This window comes from Sminthopsis crassicaudata, chromosome 1 (assembly GCF_048593235.1).
Source record: "Sminthopsis crassicaudata isolate SCR6 chromosome 1, ASM4859323v1, whole genome shotgun sequence".
Classification (NCBI taxonomy): Eukaryota; Metazoa; Chordata; class Mammalia; order Dasyuromorphia; family Dasyuridae; genus Sminthopsis; species Sminthopsis crassicaudata.
The window spans coordinates 629,274,305-629,299,292 of record NC_133617.1 but is presented as its reverse complement, the minus strand read 5'-3'; the positions used below and the strand labels follow the sequence as shown (position 1 = coordinate 629,299,292).

The 24,988-nt window shown below is 39.7% G+C and overlaps 1 protein-coding gene across 1 annotated transcript in view; it reads left to right on the top strand.

The window, feature by feature from the left end:
* The window catches only part of IL4R (interleukin 4 receptor), a 46,799-nt gene extending 24,669 nt beyond the window's left edge, over positions 1-22,130 (top strand). The window contains exons 4-10 of the mRNA XM_074282785.1: positions 4,662-4,834; positions 6,064-6,218; positions 13,529-13,694; positions 14,852-14,951; positions 16,347-16,425; positions 18,279-18,328; positions 18,782-22,130. Of these exons, the coding sequence (XP_074138886.1) occupies positions 4,662-4,834; positions 6,064-6,218; positions 13,529-13,694; positions 14,852-14,951; positions 16,347-16,425; positions 18,279-18,328; positions 18,782-20,648 (2,590 nt within the window). The 3' untranslated portion in view covers positions 20,649-22,130. The remainder of the gene's footprint in view (positions 1-4,661; positions 4,835-6,063; positions 6,219-13,528; positions 13,695-14,851; positions 14,952-16,346; positions 16,426-18,278; positions 18,329-18,781) is intronic.
* The last annotated feature ends 2,858 nt before the right edge of the window (positions 22,131-24,988 follow it).

Genomic DNA, 24,988 nt, shown 5'->3' with positions numbered 1-24,988 from the left:
TGAGATGATAAGCAGAGCTGTCAGGGACCTTGGAGACCATCCAGTCTAATCCATAACTAAATAAGAATTCCCTTTATGAGGGGAAAGCTTCTTCTTTTTGAGACATTCTATTTTTGGACAGCAGTTTGGGGATAGGGATGAAGAAAGCACTGATTTAGTATTTACTATGTGTCGGGCATCATGCTAAGAATTGGGAATAGTCCCTCTCCTTAAGGAGCTAATATGGGGGAAGGTAGCTATACTATGGAGTGGGGAGAGAGAAAGGGAAATGAATTAGGAGCCCTAGGGTAGTTCTAAGAGCAAAGTTCTAGTGAGAGGAGGACAAATGGTGGATCAGGAGGATGGCCAGAGGGAAGTCATGGTTTAGAAATGGTGGCCCAAAGTGAGAGATAAGCCTAGTTCTGGGAAAGACATACCAAAAACTCACTTTGCTAAGCCCAAGATGGTTCCAGGGACAAGTTCAAGATAGAGTCCTCCCTGGCTGCAGAGAGTTAGATAGTATAATTTGAAAATGGTGGCCAGGAAGCTCTAATCCTTAGGCCAGGGGTTTCCATCCATCCAGTCTAAACTTCCTCTTCACACCTCCCTTCTGTTTCTCTTACTTCTGCCCTTTGGAACCACGAAGAAATCACTTTTGAACCTGAGAGCCCTTTAAATATGGGACAATAACTGTCATGTCTCCCCCTAGCTCATTTAACCAATAGTCAAATGACATGATCTTTTTTGTTGTTATAATTTTTCCAGTGAAAATTTTAATGAATTCTTGATTTTTTTAAAGATAGTTCAGTTGTTTGTTTTTTCAATCATGTCTGATTCTTCATGATCCGATTTGGGGTTTTCTCAGCAGAGATACTGGCGAGTGTTGCCATTTTTAAATATCCATTTCTTAATAAATTTATACCCCATAAAATCCCCAGCCCCCTTTATAATAATAGAAAAAAATTAAACAAAACCAGGTGACACAGCTACCCCATTGGCCAGTGTATGAAAGAGTATACAGCATGACTTTTAGGCCATTGACCATCCACGGCACCCCCTCCTGGATGCTCTTCAACTTGTTAGTATCCTCCAGTGCCCAGAAAATGGACAGATTACAGTGGGACTCTCACCTCCTTAATGGTAGGAGTGTTTACAGCTATTTTATACATGATTTTTTTGATGGGACAACAACAACAATAATAATAACAGTTCACATTTTTTGTAGTGCTTTAAAGTTTGCAAAACACCTGTAATGTAATGTAAGAAGTATTCTCATATTTAGGGCTGCAAGGGTAACTTAAGGGCCTAGAGTCAGAAAAACTCATTTCCCTGAGTTCAAATCTGGCCTCAGACACTTACTAGTGTGTGACTCTGTGCAAGCCACTTAACCCTGTTTGCCTCAGTTTCCCCATCTGTAAAAAGAGCTGGAGAAAGAAATAGCAAACTACTCCAGTATTTTTGCCAAGAAAATCCCAAATGGGGTCACAAAGAGTCAGAGAAGACTCAACCACAACATTCCCATTTTTAGAAGATTGCTGTGTATCAGACACATAGTAATAGATATAGGACCTGTGGGAATCACAGAACTATAGCTCTAGAGCTGAAAGGGAACCTACATACCATCTAATCCAACCTCTTTATTTCCTGAAGAGGTGAACATTTCCCAAGGTCAAGAATCTGAAATTCAAAGTTTATTAAATGTCTGTACTGTTTTCGTAAAGCTACCAAAGACTAAAACCCAAGTATTTGGATTCCATGACTATCAATGGCAACAACACCATGAAATGGATTGGTCCAATTCCTGCCAACAGCTTTTCAACCTTATTTCATTCTAATCCCTTATTGGAGCATTCTCCTTTTCCCATTCTCATTCTGTCCTCTTTGGTTGCTGTGTCTTTGCTTCCTTTCCCTATCACCACTTTTTTGAAGTCTCTTCTTCCTTCAAGGGTCAAATGAGATGCCACCTGCTATATGGAGTCTTTTGTGATCTTCCCATACACACACGCACGTGCACAACACACACACACAAACACACGTGTCAGGTTGAAATGTATATCTCTGAATTTTTATAAGGCTTTTTGTAAGGCTTTACCTGGCTTTTTTTTTTTCCCTGAGGCAAATGGGTTAAATGACTTGCCCAGGGTCACACAGCTAAGACGTGTTAAGTGTCTGAAGTTAGATTTGAATTCAAGTCCTCCTGACTTCAGGGCTGGTGCTTTATCCAGTTAGCCACCTACCTCCCCCACCTGGCTTTTGTTTACATCTGTTACATTCTGTCTCATTTTGTTTATTTGTGGACATTCCATATCTCTCCATTAGACTATAAGTAGTTTAAAGGCAGGGATTCTGTCTGAATTCCAAGTGCCTCATAAGATTCAGCCTTGTCTATGTTTGTGCTTAATAAATGTTGAATTGAATTGAAAGGAAACTTATCAATCATTTAGTCAAGAAAAGTGCTTTGAAAGCATTTAAGGGTGACCTCCTTAATTTTTACACATTAGGGACCTGTGGCCCAGAAGAATTAAATAATTTGCTCAAGATCATATAACTAGATTTTTGTAGTCCTGTTGAGACTCAATCACATATCTTCTGACTCCCAATGTAGACTCATTGTACTAATGGTGATATAGCCTGTGGCAGTGATTGCAAGAATAATTGTAACAAGAACAGACATCCACATTCTGGCAAAGGCAGATAGGCACATATTTCTGGGTCAAAAATCTGTTTGTTCAGAACGTGTTGATGTGTTGAATATTGCTTCTGCAACAGAGAATAGTTTTTTCTCTGGGATGCATCATTGCCTTTTTGTGTATGAGTGCCATAAAGCTAGGGTTGGAAGGGGCCTCCAAGGCAATCTGGCCCAATTCCATCTTTTATTAGATGGGGAAACTGAGGTCACACAAATAGTAAGTATCCAATGTGGAATTTGAACTCAAGTCTGTTGGGTCTTTTCACAGAGGTCTTTACACTGAACAACTCTGCTTCAATTAGAGTTCTTAGTGGAAAGATTACATATATGTTTTCACATAAACTATAAAGCTTTCTTTGTTTACTCTTCAAACAGAGGTGTTGACCAGACACACCTGGGGTTATTGTTGAGCTCAATTAAAGGCTAATTGTCACTAATGTAATACCCTGCCCTACATCATTCCAGCTCGTTAGGGACTGAGAGAGCTTTCACTAAAGGGATGAGGGACAAGATTTATTAAGCTCCTACTGTATACCAGGCACTAAGCAAAGTGCTCTACAAATATTATATCATATTGTCTTTACAATAACTCTGTGAGGTTCTTACTGTTATTATTCTCATTTTATAGTTGAGTAAACTTAAGACAAACAAAGGTCCTAAGGGTCTTGCCCAGGGTCACTCAGCTGGTTTCCGATACCACATGGGCTTCCTAACTCCAGGCCAGCTCTGTCTACTGTGCCATCTGGCTGCCCCCAAAACAAACCAATAATGTAGAAAGCAGTCTTTTATCATGGCACATTGTATCAGAGAAGACAAAAGTCTTAACTGAAAACACCCAAAGGCTAAGGGCTTGAAGGAACTGGAATGAGGGAAGGCATGAAGGATGCTATCAGCTTTCAGTTAACGCTTACTTAAGTTATGTCAAACTCTGATAAACTCTTTTAGTAACTAAATAAGAATGCCCCAATCTTTGTCATTTCCACAAGGCAGCCCAAATGACATAGATGGAAGACACAGACTTTATACATACCCTAAATAAACTCTAATATACTTATTTTCAGCATGTGGGAAATAGCCAGAGTGAGTGAATGAATAAATAAATGAGATAACATTTATTAAGGCTTAAGGTGTCCCAAACATTGTGCTAAGTGCTAGTAATACACATACATGCAAAAGCAAGACTGTACCTATTCTAAAGGAATTTGGATTCTAATATGTGAAGACAATATACATCGAAGAGTGAAGACCAGAGAAGGGAATGCCTTGAGTTGGGGAGTCAAAGGAGCCCCTTGGGGGAATTGATTAACAGGCCCTTTCTATTAGCTGTGACAAGTTTAGATTTGGTTATGGCGTTAGGTTTGGTTAGAACTGGAAAGCAGTGGGAGGAACGGGTAGGAAGGGAGGAAGGACAGGGAGTAAACTCACAGTGGCGAAGTAGATGAGAAGAATATGGCCCAAGTGGAATGTGAAGAGCAGCTAGAGTTGACTAAATAGATTCACCCTCCTTTTTGACTTCCTCAGCAGGAAATTGCTTTAAATAACTCAGCATAAGTAACTGGTGGGATTATGGACATAGGAATATGACTCACATTAGGGAAACACATGTGAGGTCCTGGATTTTATTCTTGAATGCCCTTTGCAAATTGTTTGTCTTGGGAAAGTCCATTATCTCAGGAAGCATTGCTTTCTTTTTTTTTAACTTTCCATAAAACGAGGGGGTTATAGATCACAGGACCATAGAATCAGAACCCCCCAAAAAAACTTACACTTGTTTGACAGATGAAGAAACTAAGATCCAGGGAGGTCAAGGGATTTGTCCAAGATCACACAGGCTATAAGCATCCTCAGCAGGATGTGAACTTGGCCCCTACTCTTCTCACTGGGCCATATTGTCTTGCTTCCTGCAAGGTCAGGGAGGAGGCTGATTCTCTTTCTTGCAGCAGTCTGTACCCAGATGATTTAAGATGACCTGACTACTTCATGTGATTTACAGATCTCAGAGATGTATTCCTGAGAACAAGAGAGACAGAGAAGCCACCTTACCCCTGGAGTGTGTATGTCAAAGCAACGTGGACAGCTTTGTAAATGCAGATGAATACTTCCTGAAGATTCAGTCTGATACACAGGTTCTGTGGGAAGAACAAAACTTCTTGCCTTCTCGAAATGGTGATTATAGATGGGGAGGGAGGTGAGGGCAAGCCCTGGATAATGGAATATCCTGGAATGGATAATTCCCTTCCTTCCTTTTGTTCTTTAAATCACCTGCTTTGGCCTAGACACCCTTCCTAGGCACTTTAATCTGGGGGGGTGGGAATGGATGATGGTCAAGATGATCTCTAAATTTGCTTTCTTTGAATGATTGATGATATGATGGAAAAGATTAGAAAATAGGACCCAGAGCCATTGAGTCAAAAACTGTTCTCTGGACCAGGAGGAAAACCAGCCCAAATATGAATTCCTTGTGAGTGTTCTTGAAATGCTTGGCGTTTGTGCACGCTCTTATTTTCTAACAAAATTTGGAGATTATTAGGCTAAGATTCTATTTATAAGGAAATATGACTGTGAACAAAGGACATTTTCCACTTTGGAGCAGATGTGGAAAAATGGTTGATTCGCATAGTTTTCTCATTTTGATACAAACAGCTTCTTTCTGTTTCTTTGTGATTAAAGGGATACAGGTAGATTTGTGCCTGGGTTTTAATCCTAGCTAACATCTCTGGTCCTCAGTTTCCTGATCTGTAAAATGAGGCAGCTAGACAAAATGGCATTTAAGATCTTTTACAGCACTATGATTCTAAGTCCTCTGAGTGAAGGAAAAGAACACTAGATTTGGTGACAAATCCCACTCTTTGGTCACTAAATGGATCAGTTACTTCCCTTGTTAAGGCATCAGCTTCCTCATCCATAAAATTAGGGAGTTAGAGTAGGTGATTTCCAAGGACCCTTCCAACTTCTGAATCTTAGGATCAAATACCTTATTTAGTCTTTAGTGGTACTTTTTCTCCAAGGTACTTCTAGCTGTAGAGTATGTGAATGAGGAAACAGACAAGTGGAAGTATTAGGGCACTTCTCTGTAATCTCTGAAAATCTCCACCAATATAATTGAGGAACTGGTAACCAGCTGAAGCATGATTGATAATGAGCTGTTCAGTCAGAAAGGTTAAAGGTAGAGTTTAAAATACAGAATGGAGGAGATTTCTGACCCACATTTATGGAGATTTGTAAAGCTTCTCAGTGACAATGTGGCCAGTAACATTTTACTGAACCCAGCTTAGAGCCCTTGGGAAGGCAGAATCCCTGATGCTCCTTCTGACTATGCTCTCTTGGGGCCCCCCATCCCCACTCTTACTGATCTAGTGGATAGAGTTAATTAATGAGCATCATTTTCCTGACAGTAAAACCAAGAGCGCCAAGAAATCTTATCTACTCTCAAGGAACTTCAAAAGATGCCTTCTTCCTGACTTGGGACAACAATTACCCTCCAGATCACTTCCTGATTGAGGAACTCCAATATATGGTTGAGATTCAGAAAAAAAAAGATACTACAGCCGTAAGTTACCCTGAAACTTTAGGCATTATTCCTGCCCAGATACATTCTTTTGGACAAGTGGCATATAACATCTCAAGGGCTTCCAGAGACATCCATATTGGGTCAGCTTTTCAGAATCAAGGTCATCTTTAGGATAGTGGGGAAATTACTGGCCTAAGAATCAGAAGACTTAAGTTCAAGTCTAGCTACAAGACCTGGGGCAAATCCATTGGGAAAGCATTCTTCAGTTTTGTCATCAATAAAATGAAGAGATTAGTAAAATGAAGTTTTAGTAGATGTATTATAAAATGTTGGGTGTTAAGTTGTTGATAAAAGAAAATGTGTAAATAATTTTAACATAAATTTCATTTACCTAGCATACGTAGTGTGGTACAAATTAGAAAGAACTTGCCAATTACACATAGGCATTCATCTTAAAACTTGTCAGACCAAAACACTGGTCAGAGGTAGCTAAGTGATTCAATAGATAAAGAGCATCAAACCTGGATTAGGAAGATCTGGATTCCTGAGACTCTTCCTAATTATGGGATCCTAGAAAAGTGACTTAACCCTGTTTGCCTCAGTTTCCTCAACTGTAAAATGAAGATAACACTAGCACTTATGCCACAGGGTTCTTCTGAGATTTATAAAGTGCTTAACATCGTGCCATGTACATAAAAGGCTCTGTATAAATAGGCTCTTTCCTTCCCATCTCTCCTTGAACTTGCAAAGAACTCAACAAAAAGCAATTACTATTATTACATCTGCAAGTCCCCATAGGTTCCATGTGCTGATTCAGTTTCACCAACAAAAAGTATTGTGTTAAACGAGGAAAAAAAAAAAGTAATTGGGCCTAAATGATCCCCAATATCCCTTCTGGCACCAAATTCTATGATCCATTTTCGTTCCCTGTATTTAGAACTTCTAGGATCTTAAAGAATTCAAGATATTATTTAACTGAAATAATATTATCTATAGTCCTGCACTTCAGGGATTGCAGTGTGCTTCTAAGTCTTTACTAGACAAAGAATGATGGAAAACATGGCCTGTTCTTTGCCTGAAGTCTCTTTAACTGGTCAAGGGTTAGCTGAGCTCAGGTGAGATGCCTGTTTAGTCTCTAATGTTCTATTCTGCAGAGACCCTAAAGCATTCTTAACTCTTCAGATAGGTTCTCCCCAAAAGAAGATTGGAAACCAGACAAAGAGATGGACTTCTATTTTCCACAGGAAGTGTGAAAAATACATAGAGCCCTTCATTGTTCATTTGCTCTGGTTTTTCATCTTTTCTCTTTTTTTTCTTATCTGACCTGGATGTCCACATCCACCTTAATATGTGAAACTGATTCACCATTTCTTTTTCTTCCTTCCTTCTTCCCTCGCTCCTTCTCTCCTTCCCTCTCTCCCTCTCTCCCTCTCTTCTTCTCTCTTTCCCTCTCTCTCTTTCTCTGTGTCTCTCTTCCTTCCTTCCTTCCTTTCTTTTTTTCTTCCTTCCTTCCTTCCTTCTTTTCTTTCTTCCTTCCTTCCTTCCTTCCTTTCTTTTTTCTTCCTTCCTTCTTTTCTTCCTTCCTTCCTTTCTTTTTTTCTTCCTTCCTTCCTTCCTTCCTTCCTTCCTTCCTTCTTTTCTTTCTTCCTTCCTTCCTTCCTTCCTTCCTTCCTTCCTTCCTTCCTTCCTTCCTTCCTTCCTTCCTTTCTTTCTTTCTTTCTTTCTTTCTTTCTTTCTTTCTTTCTTTCTTTCTTTCTTTCTTTCTTTCTTTCTTTCTTTCTTTTCTTTCCTTTCTTCCTTTTTTTTGGCAGGCATTTGGAGTTGTTACTTACATAGGTTCATACTACTAGGAAGTGTTAAATGTCTTTTGAATTCAGGTCTTCTGACTTCAGGGCCAGTGTTCTATGCAATGTTCCATCTAGCTGCTCTGACCCACATTTATTTAAATCTATAAGTATAAGAAGTGTTTTCTTCACAACCCAGAGAAGTGGTCCATAGGATTATTGAGCTCTACATCCTTCTTCAATTTTGCTAAAATATTTTACAGAATTATTGCAGCAGTCCTGAGGTTTATAGAGGGAAAGCAAATTGCTCAATCACAACAATTAGTGTCAGAGGTTGAATTTGTTGTGTATATTTTTCATTTTAAGTATTTTATTTTGTCTTCTTTTTTTTTTTTTTAACATTTGAATAGCTTTTTATTTTTCTAATACATGCAGATAATTTACAATATTCACTTTTGCGAAACCTTATGTTTCCAAATTTTTCTGCCTCTTTCCCTCTCTTCTCCACTTCCTTATACAGTAAGTAATCCCATATAGATTAAATATGTGCAATTCAGAGGTTGAATTTGAACTCAGGTTTTCATGGCTCCCAATCCAATGCTTTATCTGTTGTGCCATGTTCTCTACTGCAAATATTATTTCTGTTTTATGGATATAGAAATGGATGTTCAGAGAGAACTGACTTGGCCAAAGATATACAGTGAATAAGATTTGAAGTCAGGATCTGAATCTAGATTCCTTTTTCTAGTGCTTTTTCTACCACTAAGGATCGCATATATATTATTAATCATGTTGATGTCTATTCAATGAAAAGATCATTAGACTAAATGTCAGAAAATATATTCTAGTTTGACACAAGCACTGGCTAATTATCAATCAATAAGCATTTTTTAAAGCATCTACTATACACCAGAAATTATGCTAGGCATTGGGAATGCAAATACAAAGAATGAAACAATCTCTACTCACAAAGATGCTTCAACCCTGGCCAAATTACTTTCCCTTCTGACCTTTAGTTTCCCTTGGAACACCTCCATATCTCTTACAGCCCTAACACTTCTGTGAAACCAGTTTTTCCAAACTGCCACTTGCCACATTACTTAGAAATGATTGTCTTCTGAGCATCTAGGTGCTATAGTGAATAAAGTACTAGCCTTGGAGTTAAGAAGACATGAGTTCAAGCTAAATCTTATGAACTGTGTATCCCTGGGCATTTAACCCCAAATGCCTCCAAAACCCAAAAAGATATCTTCTGAGTAGGTACTTTTCATGTTCCCAAGGTTCTTTAAGAGGCTAAAAAAGATTAAAAAAAAAAAAAAAAAAAACAACTAAATAGTCCCTGCTCTTAAGATGCTCACATTTGCTGAAAGGGAATTTGTTTTTTGTGGAAAATATAACTGATTCCATCTCGTTCTGTCTCAGCCATTTTGCTGAATGTGACCCCTCATAAACATCAGATAGTGTCCTTCAGTGTCTTCTTTCTTCCTTTTATTGGTACAAAAAAGACTTAGTTGCTAAAGTAAGATTTCAGCGTCCTTGGATTGTCCTCCCTTGTCTGAACTGGCAGGCAACTCTCTTTGATTTAGTGAATCTAGTTCTATTCAGAAGATAATTCCCTTATCTATTTCCTGTAGCAAGTAAGAGACATTTTCCTTTAACAACTATTCTATTTTTCTTTGTATAAACAGCTCTGTTTTAATGAATAGCCATTTTTTTTGTTTTGTTTTATATAATGCATAAATATTGCTTAGTTGGTTGGTTGTCTTTCATTTTCAGAGGACCAAAATGACATCACCTTGGGATCATGATATAGTGTGTCTGACTATGGCTGATCAGAAGGCTCTACTAAACATTTTTTCTGAGCTGTGATTCTGCTTTGAGTAGGGTGTTATTGATGGGAGCATACCAAATACTGCTTACTAAATAATGACATATTTCCTATCAATGGCTGATTGAGAACACTGCACTCTGAGAAAATCATCTTTTGACTCATTGTGGTTTTTATTTCAATATCAAATTGATAATAAGTATTTATAATAAAAATAATAAATATCAAATTTGTAGTAAAACTCATGAGACATTTTCTTCATTGATATTGCAGAATATATGAGGAGTAATTGTAGATGAGGATCAAAAAAGTACTTGAAGGGAGCTTTAAAGGAAACTTGGAGTTTCAAGAAACTGGAAGGAAGGAGACTATTCCAGGCATGGAGGATATCCTGGACAAAAGCATGGCTTATAAGATTAAGAGTTAGAAGGGCATCTTAGAAATTACCTAGTCCTATCCCCTCATTTTGCAAATGGAGAAAGTTAAACTTGGAAAAGGGAATTGACCAGAAAGTAAAGTAGTGGAGAAGGAAATGGAATCCAGATCTTTTCACAAAGGTAATCTCCATCTCTGCACGTTAACTCATTTCTACTATGATTTTTCTTCTTCCTCTTCTCTACTTTATTGTTACTTTTCAACAGTCTGTCAACTCTCATCTCTCCTCTATTGTTCATAGTGGCAGGTCTGTAGGCAAGAAGCAGGATCCCCCAAATAGTGCACATTCATGGAGAAACAAAAGTTAGAGTATCTGTAAGGCAGACAAGCAGGGTTCAGAAGGATGCAAATGATGAAGAGTGTAGGAATCGAAGCAAACTGTTATCAAGGTACCAAGTGGGTGATTTATAGGGACTGAGGAATGCAGAGCAAAGCAATAGGAAATGGGTAACAAGAAAAAAAACCCTCAATCTGTTGCCTCTATTGCAGTGGCTTTTATTATATCTGGCAGCTTAGAGCCAGTCCTTTGGGACTCGGGCCTGCGTGCTTGTAAGCATGTGAGAGATGGTCCAAAAAAGTAGATTGGAGTTAGTGTGTGAAGGAGGAGCAGACAGAGTTCCCTGGCTGTAGCATATCCCTGACACGCAATTCTCTTTGCTTTTTAAAAAAGAACAAAAATAGCCCCCTTAATCTTGTTCCATTAAAAAAAAAAATTTCCTTCAATAAAAAGTAACAGAAAAAGAAAAAATCCCTTATTGCTATTTACAAAATAAATAAAGTCTGTTTTAGTTTCCTCTTTTATTTTAAGTGGATGATTCTTTTTTAAATACAAAATGCTTCCTACTCCTTTATGTGGATTGTGGCAGCAGGATCCCCAAATCTCATTATTCTAGTCTTTTGTCACTAGTGAGCTCTCTTCACTGTTGTGTTATTAAGCCCTACCAATTACTCCCTGTAGGAAAAGATCTGGTGTCAGAAATAGTGCCCTGAAAGAACAAACTCCTTTGAGCCTGAGGTCCTAAGTCATCACAGAAATTAGGAACTTAGGACAGAGTGACAGCACTGTCACAGGCACAAAAAGTGCCCTGAAGGGCGGGCATATCCCTCAGGAGGAGAACCCAGACCCACATCCACACCCCAGGTCCCTGGAGCTTGGCTCTCTTATTGAGGAAGGGAAGCTCCAAATTTCCTGACCCTTGTGTGACTGCTTTACAGGAATTTATACAAATAACTACTCTGCTCCTCTTTCTCTTTACATCTGTTTACTTAAGACAGCATCAGGGTGGGTGGGAATGGTGCTGGCTCTGGCTGCAGAGTGAGTGGCCACAGCTGTTGCCTTGCCTCCCTGCTTTGCTAAAATCCACTCCCCACCATACATTGGCCACACCCTGTGAACCACAGGTACCCGCTGTCTGTAGCAACAAACAGGAACTTTATGCAAAGGAGCTCCTTTAGCAATATTCTGAAATAATTCAGGAAAGAAGACTCTGAAAAATCTTAAGTTTAAATTTTAATCAAAATACAGTCAGAATCCCAAGACAATACTGAGGTCATTAGATGGCATAGGGATTACAGCGCTGGACCTGCAGCCAGGAAGGCCCAACTTCAAATATGATCTCAGACCAGATGTGTGGCCATGGGCCAGTCACTTAACCCCTGCCTCAGTTTCTTCATCTATAAAAATGATGAATAGTATCTTTTCCCCAAGAGTGTTTGTTGTAATAATTAAATGAGATTTTGCAGACATTATAAATGTTAAGATGATGGTTAGCTTACAAAGAAAGAGTGTATAAAAAACAAAATGATATAATAACACCATCACAAATCATGATGAAATCTAGAGAAAGAAAAGCAAATTATACATATTACATTTTTTTCTCCCTTTCTGGTCTTAAAATATCTTTATTTTACTGCTCTTTGCCACTAGGGAGCAATTCATTATCCTATAGTCCTATAATCCTATAGTGATTTCTAACCTACAGAAATACAAAAAAAAGTTAACAGAATTGCAATATAAACAAGCAGTGTACAAATGATAAGGTCAGAAGATTTAGAACTGGGAGGAATCTTAAAGGTTTAGGAAAAAACATTGAACACAGTGACCTGAATGGAATTCTGGTTTTGCTAACTTCTACTTATCTTAGGCTAGTTACTTCTTAAAAGCACAGCTTCCTTGTAAAGAGATCATAATGCCATCTAACTTCCCATGTCCTCCAGCTCCAAATCAATGGTCCTGTGACCCTCTAAATTTACAGATGAGAAAATTGAGGTCTAAGTGATTTGTACATAGGTCACATTGAAACTGCACAGCAATATGGGATTCAAGCCCTGGTCTCCTAACTCTAAACCTATTGTTCTTTCTACAACATCCATGTTCATGAAGATTTTTAATGGAAGTTTGCCAGCAAGTCTATAATGTACAGTACTCTATGGATCTAAAATTTATCATGTTTACTGAGGAAAACTCTGCTAAATGCTTAGAGATACAAATGTGTGGGGAAGGAAGAAGTCCCTGCTCCCAAGAAGTTTATAACCTAGTGGGGAAAGACAGTCTACATAAGGTGCTTGGGAGGTACCTGATTCAAGAGCATTGTCAAAGAATTCCCAAAAGAAGTTCAGGAATTTCCATAGCTAGGTAGAAAATGAAGAAATATCTTTCTTCTTTCCCCTCACCTTACATGAAGGAAACAGCTACCTAAGACAAAGCTAAGTGACACACTAGAGAGAGTAATGGATTTAGAGAGAGGAAGAACTAAGTTCTAGTCCTTTGCTTTGGATACTTATTAGCTGGAACTCTAGGACCATAGTGCACAGTTCCAGGCTTGGAGTCAAGAAGATTCATCTTCCTGAGTTTAAATCCAGCCTCAGATACTTACAAGCTATGTAGCCCTGGGCAAATCGCAAAACCTTTTTGTCTCAGTTTCCTCATCTGTAAAATGAGATGGAAAAGGAAATGGCAAATCTCTAGTATCTTAGTCTAGAAAATCCCAAATGGGGTCATAAAGAGTCAGACAACTGCAGGGACTCTAACAAAAATGAAGGGATTAGACTAGATGAATTCTAAGGTCCCTTTCAGCTTTAACCATATAATCCTTTGGTCTTTTTTTTTTCCTGTATCTTTCTCCTACCACTTAGTGATGTTTCTTCCATATCCCTCAATCAGGATTGCTGCTACACACAAGTCCCCTGTAACCATAGAAGGAATCATTTTCCTTGACCTTGTCATAGAATGAGTATAGTCGTTTCCTGCAGGAATAAGGCAAAACCAAGATAGTCTTCTGATGGCTTATGTTTACTTCCAGCCTCCCAAAAAAATAAAGAGCCTTACAGAACGCAACCTGACCATCCTTGCTTACCACCTGGAAAATAAAAGTACCTACACTGCTCGAGTAAGGTCAAAGGTTTCAAACCCGCTAACCTATGATGGACAATGGAGTGACTGGAGCCCCACCGTCGAGTGGTTTAATGGTGAGTAGTTAAAATCCAAATGTTTGGGTGACTTTGAAGGTGCTAATGTTCTGTAATCAGTTGAGCTGCTATAAAGGGTCAAGGGGCTCCCACGGTTGCCCAATGATTTTTAAAAAGAGCACCTTCAGGGAAATCCTTCTTTCCCAAGGCACCAAAGTTGGTTGTTGAGCTAAAAGAAATCTTAGAAGTTATCATCTGGTTCCATTCTCTGATTTTACAGAGAAAGAAATTCTGACCCAGAGCTGAAGTGACTTGCCTAATGTTATGCAGATACGAAGTAGCAAAGCCACTGATTCCCAGTTTAAAGTTCTTCCCACAATACCACCCAGGAACTTTTATTTTATGGTCTAATAAAAGTGGACCATTTGCTACCCTTGTACATGGTATTCTCAATCACTCGTTCTTTGCCTAAGTTGTGCCCCTTGTCTGCAGTGTTCTCCTTCTTTATCTCTACATCATGAATTTCTTGCTTCCTTCAAAGCACAGCAGGTTCCCCACCACCACCACCACATACAGAAGGATTTTCCTAACCTTTTCAGCTCCTTTCCCCTCCACCAAGATTATTTTGTGTTGCTTGTTCATATTTTGTTTATGTCTATTTACGGAAATGCTCTCTCTCCCCAGGACAAGGATTTTCTTGTTTTTGTCTTTGTACCTATCATGGTGCTTGGCACATAATAGGGATAGGGATTGGACCTGTGATTTTATTGGATAGAGGAATCCTGGGTAAAGAAATTCCCTACACTCATAGTTTGACACGTTCTCTGCAATTTATGATCTAAGAGAAAGGTTAAATGACTTTCCCAGAGTCAAACAACCAAGGTCCTTCTTGTTTTGAGACTAGTTCCTAATCCATTATACCACACTTCTTCTAGCCACAAATTAAGCACTTAATTTTTTTTTCTTTTAAATACATTCATCCATCCATTCTTTCATTCACATGTGTAAGCACTCAAAAAATTAGTTGTGAATTATAGATGATAGATTGTAAGGTCTTTAAGGATAGGAATGCCTTTTTTGTCTGTTTTTGTATTCCCAGTACTTAAGCCCAGCACCTGGCATTTAATAAATGTTTGTTGAATTGAACTATTTCAAAAGATTCCCAGCTGAAAATCTATAGCAAAATGTAACTTTGTACTGGTTTCTTTGCTTCCTAGAGTATGAACAATCTTTTCTGCATCGCTTGGAATTGGGAGTGCCCATTTTCTGCATCCTGATCCTGCTTGTCAATTTGCTGTGCTATTTCAGTGTCATCAAGTAAGTATGGTTTTGTGGGAGAAGTGGATTTCTTTATATTAGTTTAGTCAGAAGACATTTTAGTAGGGCAAATAGGAACCATATTAGGCTAAGGTATGTGATGATGGTTACTTAGGCTGTGCATTCTGCCTCTGTCATCTCTCCCTTGTCTCTCCCCTCTACAGTCTCTAGCCTCTTAGGTTAGGTTTAAAGTAGCCTTCTAACTCATCTCTTAATCTCTACTCTCTCTCCTGCTATACTCCAATACTTCACAAAGAGACTGAAGTAATTTCCTAAGGTCTACTGTGTTTGACCATCTCACTTCCCTGCTCAAAAATCTTCAGTGGCTCCCAATTCCTCTAGAATTAAAAATGATTTCCTTAGAACATTATAATTAAGGCCTTCCTCCATCAAGGTCCAACTTATTTTTAGTTCATTAGGACCCATAATAATATCTCCAACACTTGTTTCTGGGTTTGAATTATATAATGTACAAGGTTGAATTTCCACTCAGTCAAGACAATCCCTTTCTACTTTGGCAAATGAATGACCTAAAAAAGTTGTATCTAAGATCAGTTGAAGTTAGGATTATGATGATAATAGAAAAAAATGTCTTGTTAAAGTACACAATCTTGGATTCTAGTTCCAACTCCAACATATAAAAGACAGGTGATATTGGTTAAGTCATATCACTTCCTTTAGCCTCAGTTTTTTTATCTGCGAAAAATGGAGAGAATGATCTCTGCTCTGTTGGCTATAAGTTGTTTTGGGGAAAGTATTTAAACCTTAAAACACTATATAAATAGGAGTTATTATTATGCAAAAAAATTTTATGTTTATTTGATCAGAACTGAACTCTTATGGAGTAACTGAATCTCTGTCAAATGTCCTGCTATTTCTCCTTAAATTAAATATTTCTTTAGCCTAGAAAAATATAAAGAACATGAGATTAAACTTCAGGGGACCCAAGTTCTAGTCATAACCCTGCCAATCCCTGATACGTTATTTCCTCCTGATTTTCTATTTTCTGTGTGGTAAAATGAGTAGGTATTTTATAAGATTGGAACTGGATGATCTCCAAAGTCCCTTATGTAGCATGGTGTAGTGGAAAGAGTGCTGAGTTGGGACTTCAGTTGGGTTCACATTTGGCTTTGTGATTTTGTGATCTTGGGCAAATCCATCTTTAAATCCCATGAATCTGTAATGCCCCCACCCAGGATTACAAAGCTTGTCACTTGAGGATTTACTGTGGGAAGAATGACCAGATGAGAAGAGATCAGAGTCCTTCTCTCCTTGATTCCTTATGTCTTTCTCTGCCCTAACTGCACCAGTTTTTCTTAGGGATCTTCCCCTCCTCTCAGGTCAAACTATCTGAATCACATGACCAACAAACACTTGAAACTTCTTATCTTACAGGATTAAGAAAGTGTGGTGGGATCAGATCCCCAACCCAGCCCACAGTCACTTAACTGCCATCATTATTCAGAACCAGCAGGTAAGTGACTCTGAAGACATCCCATCACTGGCCACTTCGCCTCCGTCTTTTCTCTGTAAAAGCATTTTGGGTAGTAATACAAAGATAGCAGTATTTTAGAATATGTTTATAACTTAACTTCTTCTTCAATAGATTTATTTTACCTTCCTCTTAGTATGTTTTGTTTAAGCCAATACTAAAATACATCAGTAATTACTGATCCATGTACCTACTTTCTTATCTCCATTAAGTTTTTATGAGAATGATCTATATACATCTGGAGGGTGTCACTGATGAAATACAAGAAGGGAACAGCAAACTTTTTCATAAACACCCTTTTATGACAGATCACTTAGTTGTACTTCCATAACTGATTGGAAAATATAGAGGATAAAAAATATCACTGTAATTGTTGTTTATTGGTTATCTTTTTATGAAGTACTGACTGAGGGAGAGCTTAGTTAGTTGGGAGGAGGCTATAGTTCTGAAGTTGCTTCCTGAAGCTGCTGACAAGGGCATTCATGATCTTGGAGAGAAGTAGAGGTAAGGCCCGTGGTGGGGTTGACCTAAGTAGCTTAGAGGATTGCTAAAATGAATTTAGAAATCAAATTCCCAGGGAAATTACTAAAGTGAGCCACAGAAAGAGGTATTAAAGTTAAGTTTTAGAGTATAATACTGAAATGTCCTGGCTTGTCTGGATGTCCACATGAATATAACTATGAAGAAAATAGAAGAATATGTAAATAGACAATTAAGAATAAGTTTAGGAATGTATTTATCTGAGGAAAAAGAAATTAAATTGGGTTATTGACTATAAGTCAAATACTGAAGTTGAAACTTAAATATTTTGGCCACATAATGAAAAGATAGGACTCATTGGAAAAGACTGTGATGTTGAGAAAGATTGAAGGCAAAAAGGAAAAGGGGACAGCAGAGGATGGGTAGGTAGTCTCATGGAAACAACAAAACATACATTTGGACAGACTTTAAGAGATCGTAGAGGATAAAAGATCATGCTTCATCTATAAGGTCATGAAGAGTCAGACAGTACTAAGCAACTGATTTAAAACTAAAACAATGAGTTGTCTTCTGATATTTCATAATAGTGTGGAGATGATTTAGGATTCTTTAAAGGTAGTCCAGTGGTTTAACCCTTTATCTATGGCCTTCATGTGCTAGTTCACCATCATTTGAGCTCGGTGTGGGATCCAAATCAGGATTCCAAGAGAATGTGAGTCAAAATCTAGGCAGGGCTCCTGCTGATAAGGCCATGGGCGTAGACAAGTTTGGAGCAGGAAGCCCAGCAGGTGGTACCAGGCTAAAAAGGCTCTGAATACATGCTTAGCACCAAACTGTGTACCTGCCATTGGAGAATAAGCTTACTGCAGCTCAGAAGAGTTCATCAGAAGGTTGGCCAGCAGATGATAAACTGGTTTAGCCACAGACCGTCTACTAAAGTGTGAATGATAATCATTAGGAAGAGAGGACCCACACTCAGAAAATTAAGCTATTGGACTTGTCTAGATGAGAAGCAATTAGGACTAGAACTGGACTGGTGGCTGTAGAGTAAAGAGAAAAAGCTATAAGCAAAAGATGTCATGGAGACTGAAATGACAAGATTTGGCAGTTGAGTACATATCTGGGATGGGATGAGAGAAGGTAAGGAGTCAAGAACGAAGGGCGGCTGTGAATCTGGGAGACTGGAAAGGTGGCGTTGCCCTTGACACTAAAAGGAAAGTACATATGCGGTTTCTAATCCAGGGAAGCAATTCTCCATCTTCAATTCACTGAACTTGTTTATAAATGAATGGGAAATGTTGGCCCCGGCTTTGCCAAGATTGACTATGTCTCTTCTGTTGTTCCTTCTCTTCTAGCTTTCAACATGGAGGAAACTGCCTAAAACAAAAGAAAAGAAAAATTTCCTGTAAGTATATTAGCTCAACTACAGGCTAATAGTAATCAGGCAACAGGCCCAGTCCAATAAGTTTCTTTGGGAAAATAAGAACCCAGGACTTTTGACTTCAAATTCAGCCATCTCATGCTGCCCAGAACTCTTGTCTAGCCTTAATCACTAGGCTATGAGAAATGCACTTTGAAAAATCTATAGGGACAGCTAGGTGGTGCAGGAGATAGAGCACCAGCCCTGAAGTCAGGAGAACCTGAGTTCAAATTTGACCTCAGACACTTAACACTTCTTGGCTGTGTGACCCTGGGCAAGTCACTTATTCCCAATTTCTCAGCAAAAATAAATAAATAAATCAAAATAAATCTATACTACTATACAAATAGGACGTAGTTGCACACATATACAGTGATTAGAAGTGGACAAGTCCCTATTAACTCATCTTTTTTTTTTTTTCCTCTCGAAAAAAATTAGGCATTGGAAAACATGCCTTTCCAAGTTGTTTCCCTGTTTGCTCAGCCACAACTCAGCAGGGAAAGAAGAGGACCCCCATCTCCCTCTCCCCAGCAAACGAGAAGGCTGGCCAATGGAAGCCTGCAGAGCTGTCTTACTGCCAGAGCAGATCAATGTGGTGCAGTCCTTAGAGCTTTATGAGGCTGAGGTGGAAAGTGAGAAGGTGGATGCTGATGATGAAGGAACCCTCTGCCCATCTGCAGAGAACAGTGCGAGCAGTTTCATACAGAACAAAGAAGCACTTGCAGCCAGGTTTGTCCACACGCTGTTCCTTGATCTCCTAGGAGAGGAGACTTTTATGCCTTCTTTTGACGAGCCAGCTGGGAAATACAAGGACTTCACAGATGGAACCAAGTCACCACCTAAGGAAAGCAAAGACCCAGGCCACTGCTGGGACAGCCCTACCAGGCTGGGTTCACCCATTTTCCAGAACAGTTCCCTGAGTGGTCCACACACTTCTAAGAGCTCTGGAACTGCCTGCGAGAATCCTCGCACGGAGACCACTTCTCCTGAGACCGCTTCTCCTGAGTCTGGACAGGCTCCTGAGCCCCGGCAAGAGCAGTGGCAGTTTCCTTCATCTTCTCAAACTCAGGGCCCTGGGTCAGCCTCAGGCTTAGCAAACACATCCATTTCAGAGGTACTTCAAGTCGTTGATGACAACCCTGCCTATCGAAGCTTCAGCAGCCTCCTGGCCCAGTCCGTGCCCAGGACTGAGGAAGAGCCGAGCCCTCCCTTAGTCTCATCCGACCACTCACAGGAACAGATGACTTCAGGAGATCCTGAGCTGCAGAGTGAGGGAAGCTGCTCAGAGGGCTCTAACATCCCTTCCTCCTGTGTCAATGAGCCATCTTCTTTGCTTCAGTCAGACGGAGAGAGCTGGGAAGAAATCCTAAGACAGAGGGTTCTCAGACAAGAAGGAGCTGTCCCTTGCCCCACCATTTTAGCTACATCAGGCTACCGCTGTTTTGACAATGCTGTAAAGCAAGGCAATGACCAGAATTATAAGGCAGCTAGCTTTAATCTTCCCAAAGAATCTGGCTATCGGTCCTTTGTGAGTCTCCTAAATGATTCTAGGAAAGAAACCTCTGCAGAAAGCTCTAGTGGTGAGTCTGAATCTGGAAAAGAAAAAGAGGGGTCCAGGCCATCAGAAAACACTTCTTGCCAAGAGCTAGAGAAAGTGCCCCCGCTTCCACTGTTCACCTTTGGCCTGGATTTGGGAGAAGCTCTTCCTCAGAAAAGCCAGCACAGTCCCATGCCCTCCAGCCTCCCCAAGACCAATAGGCCCCAGGAGACCACAGAGAGAGAGACCCCGGGCGCCAAGAAGCGTGGGGACCCTCCTGCAGAGTCCTCAGTCTGTTCCAAATTAGACTTCAGCAATGGTATAGTCTATTCCACCTTGACATGCCATCTATGTGGACACCTAAAGAGATGTTCAAGTACAGATGGGAGTTACACACCCTTGGGCATTTCCCAGCACACAGAATGCAACTGTGTGGTTGAGGTCCTAGAAATATTGCCTCATCCTTTTATAAAAGCCACGAGTTTTTTTCCCTCTGAAATGATGGAGAGTTCAGAGAGTGGGGTGCAGAGGACCCCTTCTGTGGAGTTCCTAGGGGAGAGCCATTTGGAGGAAGAGTCTTCTCTAGAAATCTGTGTGCCCCGATGTCCTCAGGACTGTAAAGATCCATCTGGCTCCACCTCAGAGAAATGGAAACGATCCCTTCATTTAAAGCCTAGCCCTGGGGGTGACCTGAGCCCAAAGCAGCCCTTCGCCCCTAACATGGCAGACTGTGAACGTGAGGGCAACATCTACATAAAAGTTTCTTAGATGAGGTTTGGAGCGGTATTAATCAACAGTGATACACACTTAGTTTAGGGAATCTTTGAATTTCCTTTGATTGTGAAATGTTTCTTCAATGTAGACCATTACTGAATAGAAGCCCAAAGAGCTTTTTGATTGTAGAATGTCCAAGGAAAAGGGGAGCTTAGAACATAGAATATTGGAGTACATCTGTAATGGAGCATTAAATTGGATCAAATCCATCATTTTAGAGAGGAATCAGATCGGGAAGGTGAAGCACCTTGTCCTAGTTCTCACACAGCTGAGTAAATGACAGGACTAATTCAAACCCAGGGCTTCTTAGTCTTCTGCACTAGCCCCATGGTGAGAAGGTACTAGTTTTCCAGATGAGATATAATAGGGAGCACCTAATTACTTCTTATGATAATTAGCATTTAGGGAGTGCTCTGAAGTACACAAATTATCTCATTTGTTCTTCACAACCACCTGTAAGTTAGCTGCTATTATTATTCTCATTTTGTAGAGAAGGAAACTGAAGTGCAGAGGAATTAAGTGATTTTCCGGTACAAATAATCCAGGCCCAATGTCAGAGGATTTTTAGGACTTCCCACTAGGTTTTGTCTGTATTTTGGGATACTAAGTAGAAAAAGCTACTCCCTATGTACAATGGAAACAGCAATAAGTATGACATTATTACCTGTAGATAATGAGGACATGTAATCAACTCCCAATTATCTATTTTATCCATTTTCCATTTTATTCCTCTTCTGCCTTTTGAATTTTGCCAGCTCCATCAGCTGGAGGCTGAAGGGAGAGACTAGACTTGGCATCTTATTGAGTAACTGGTAAATTCAGTTCTATGGAAGAAAACATTTAGGAAAGTTGTGCTCAGCTAGGCAGCTAGACGGCTCGGTGGATAGAGCACTGAGCCTGGAGTCAGGAAGATCTGAGGTCAAATGTGGCTTCAGACACTTACTAGATGCATGACACTGAGCGAATCACTTAATCTCTATTTGCCTTATCCACTGGGGAATGAAATGGCAAACCACTCCAGTGTCTTTGTCCAGAAAACCTCATGGACAGGAAGGTGCACTGGGTCACGAAGAGCTGGACTGAATCGACTGAGCAGTCACAAATGTGCTAAGCTGCAGAAATGTGATGACCAAAAAATTTAGTCCTTGCTCTCAAGGAGCTTACATTCTACCAGGAGTGGATGGTAGGAAGAGAATTGGTCAGTGTATCCAGCTAGCACCAGTTCAGTCCTGCACCAGGACAAGTACCAGAGCCAGCAGTGGTTGTTCCCAGAACTTCCTCTTCCAGCAATTAAATACCTCAGCATTGTGGTTAGTGTGGAGATTATTGTGACTGACCTCTGGGGTGTTCTAACTACATGGTCTAAGAGTCATGGTTAGGAGAAGATTGAAAAGTAGGAAGAATATTCTGGAACTTCCAGAGATATTGTACTATGTAAATATTGTATTTTCTATAAAGATTTTTTTTAAATTGTAAGGGGTATGTATGTGTATGTGTGTGTGCTCAGTATGCAGATCAAAGCTGGGAGGGGGAGGAAGGGACAGTGATGTTATATGTCTGGTATTTACTTTAAATAAATTCATTTCAGTTCAACAAGTCTAGGTTAGATAACTACTAAATCCAATGAGGAAAACTTTATCTTTTTTTTTTTTTTTTTTTTTTTTTGGAGGCTGGGGTTAAGTGACTTGCCCAGGGTCACACAGCTAGGAAGTGTTAAGTGTCTGAGACCAGATTTGAACTTGGGTCCTCCTGAATTCAAGGCTGATGCTCTATCCACTGCCCCACCTAGCTGCCCCTGAGGAAAACTTTATTAAGCACCTTCTCTATTTGAGGACTAGTGCTAGTTCCTTGAGGGTGGAAGTGGGTGGTTTCCAGAAATAAATAAATAAGACAATTTCTCCCTTCAAAAAGTCATAGTCTTTATAGGATTTAGAGTTGGAAGTATTACCTGATTCAAATCCCTAATTTTACAGAGAAAAAAAGTGTGAATGCAGAGTTTAAATGACTTGCCCAAGATAAAAAAGCAGAGATGAAGTTTGAACCCAAGATCTCTGACTACAAAGTCAGTACTCTTTCCAATGTGATATACACCCCCCCCCATACTACATACTTATTACTACCATATAAAATAATAATAGCTACATTAAGGATTTGCAAAGTAGATATATTATCTCATTTGATCCTCACAACTGTATACAAGGGTGGTACTATTATATTCCCCATTTTATAAAAGAAGAAACTGAAGTTCAGAGAAATTGGGTGATTTGTTCAAGTTCACATTTACAAGTGTCCAAGGACATTTAAGCCCTGATCTAACTGACTGTCCAGCAGGCAATGGGCCAATTAATAAATATATTCAATGCTTTCTCTTTGCCAGACTGAGGATACAAAGAAAGGCATAATTCCTGCCCATAAGGAACTCACAATCTAAAGGGGAAGAGTCACAAACACATGAATAAGTAGGTTAGATATGGTTAAATAGGAATTGATAGAGGGGAAAGACCAGAATTAAGGAGGATCAGGAAAGGTTTATCCTGTAAAGCGGGATTCCAAGGAGATCCTTCCTCATCAATTATGTTAAAATGCTTACATGAGCAAACAAGGCACCATGGTGGGACAGAGCAAAGCTTGCTCTCTGAATTGTAGAGAAGATAAAGACATATAAGATAGTCCTTAACCTCAGATGCCCGCGGCACCAGACAGAATGTGTCCAGTGCAGCAGGCTGTGGACTAAGGGTCCTAAAAGGTACAACCAGAACTCTAGAATTTCAAAACAGGGAGAGAGCACTGCTGATGATTGAGATGAAGGAGCTGGTGACATTTGAGGTCAACCTTGAAGGACCCATAGGATTCCAGTGGACAGAGCAAGCAGCATGGAATATCGTACAGATCATTAGAATTTGCTTTAAGGAGGCATTGATCGTCCCAGCCCTGGGAAAATGCCCTGTACTTGAATTTAGTTTAAACAGGGCTGAAACACAACCTGGACCAGACCACAACAAGGAAACATCCTAAATTGGATAGGAAGGAGCCCCAACCCCCTATCCTGCTAAGGTATCTCAAGCTAAGGCTCCCGTTTTCATCATCCTGGGTCCGAGCCCCATTTGATTCCCAAACAGAGTCAGGTCCATTGGCCCTAATAACACCCTCCAAAATGTAGGGCAGGTTTCATGTACCAGGAATAGCATCCCTAGTTATAGGGACCGGCTGGGATAGGAGTCTACGAGAGAACAAGTGATACTTCTTAGGCCCATTTAGAAACAGTAAACTTGTCTCAAAGTTTCAATGAAACATACAAGTCAGATGTCCCTGAATGAGGAATGTCTATGCACCAAGTGGCTGGGATGTTCTTTTTTTTTTTCTTTATTATTTTTATTATTAATTTTACAATTATAACATTTTGACAGTACATATGCATAGGTAATTTTTTTATAGCATTATCCCTTGCACTCCCTTCTGTTCAGAATTTTCCCCTTTTTCCCTCCACCCCCTCCCCTAGATGGCAGGCATTCCCATACGTATTAAATATGTTATAGTATATCCTAGGTACAATATATATGTGCAGAACCAATTTTTTGTTGTTGTTGTTGCTGTTGCGAAGGAAGAATTGGATTCAGAAGGTAAAAAGGGAGAAAAACAAAAAATACTAATACTTTACACTCATTTCTCTGGGTGTAGCTGATTCTGTCCATCATTGATCAACTGGAAGTGAGTTGGATCTTCTTTATGTTGAAGATTTCCACTTCCATCAGAATACATCCTCATACAGTATTGTCGTTGAAGTGTACAGTGATCTTCTGGTTCTGCTCATTTCACTCAGCATCAGTTGGTTTAAGTCTCTCCAAGCCTCTCTGTATTCCTCCTGCTGGTCATTTCTTACAGAGCAATAATATTCCATAACCTTCATATATCATAATTTACCCAATCATTCTCCAATTGATGGACATCCATTCATTTTCCACTTTCTATGGCTGGGATGTTCTGCATCCAACAGGTCCCAGGGACATTTAGAGTGGCTGGGCAGCACAGTTTGGCTAAGGCGAACAACGGGAGATGAAATTGGAAAGGCAGATTTTCACTGAAGTGTGAAAAACCTTGAATGCCAGGCTGACTTTAGACATCATGACAAATAGACTTGCAGATAAGCACAGTAGAAACACTGAAAGGAGGAGATTCAAAAGGACTGACTCCAGTTCAGCAGATTAAGTATTTACCCAGTGCAGAGCACTTCTGCCAGATTATAGACACTGTTAATTCCAAAAATCTAGGTCCCCATAACATCCCCCAGATAGTTCAGCCAATCAGTGAATATGCATTTACATACTTATGTAGCA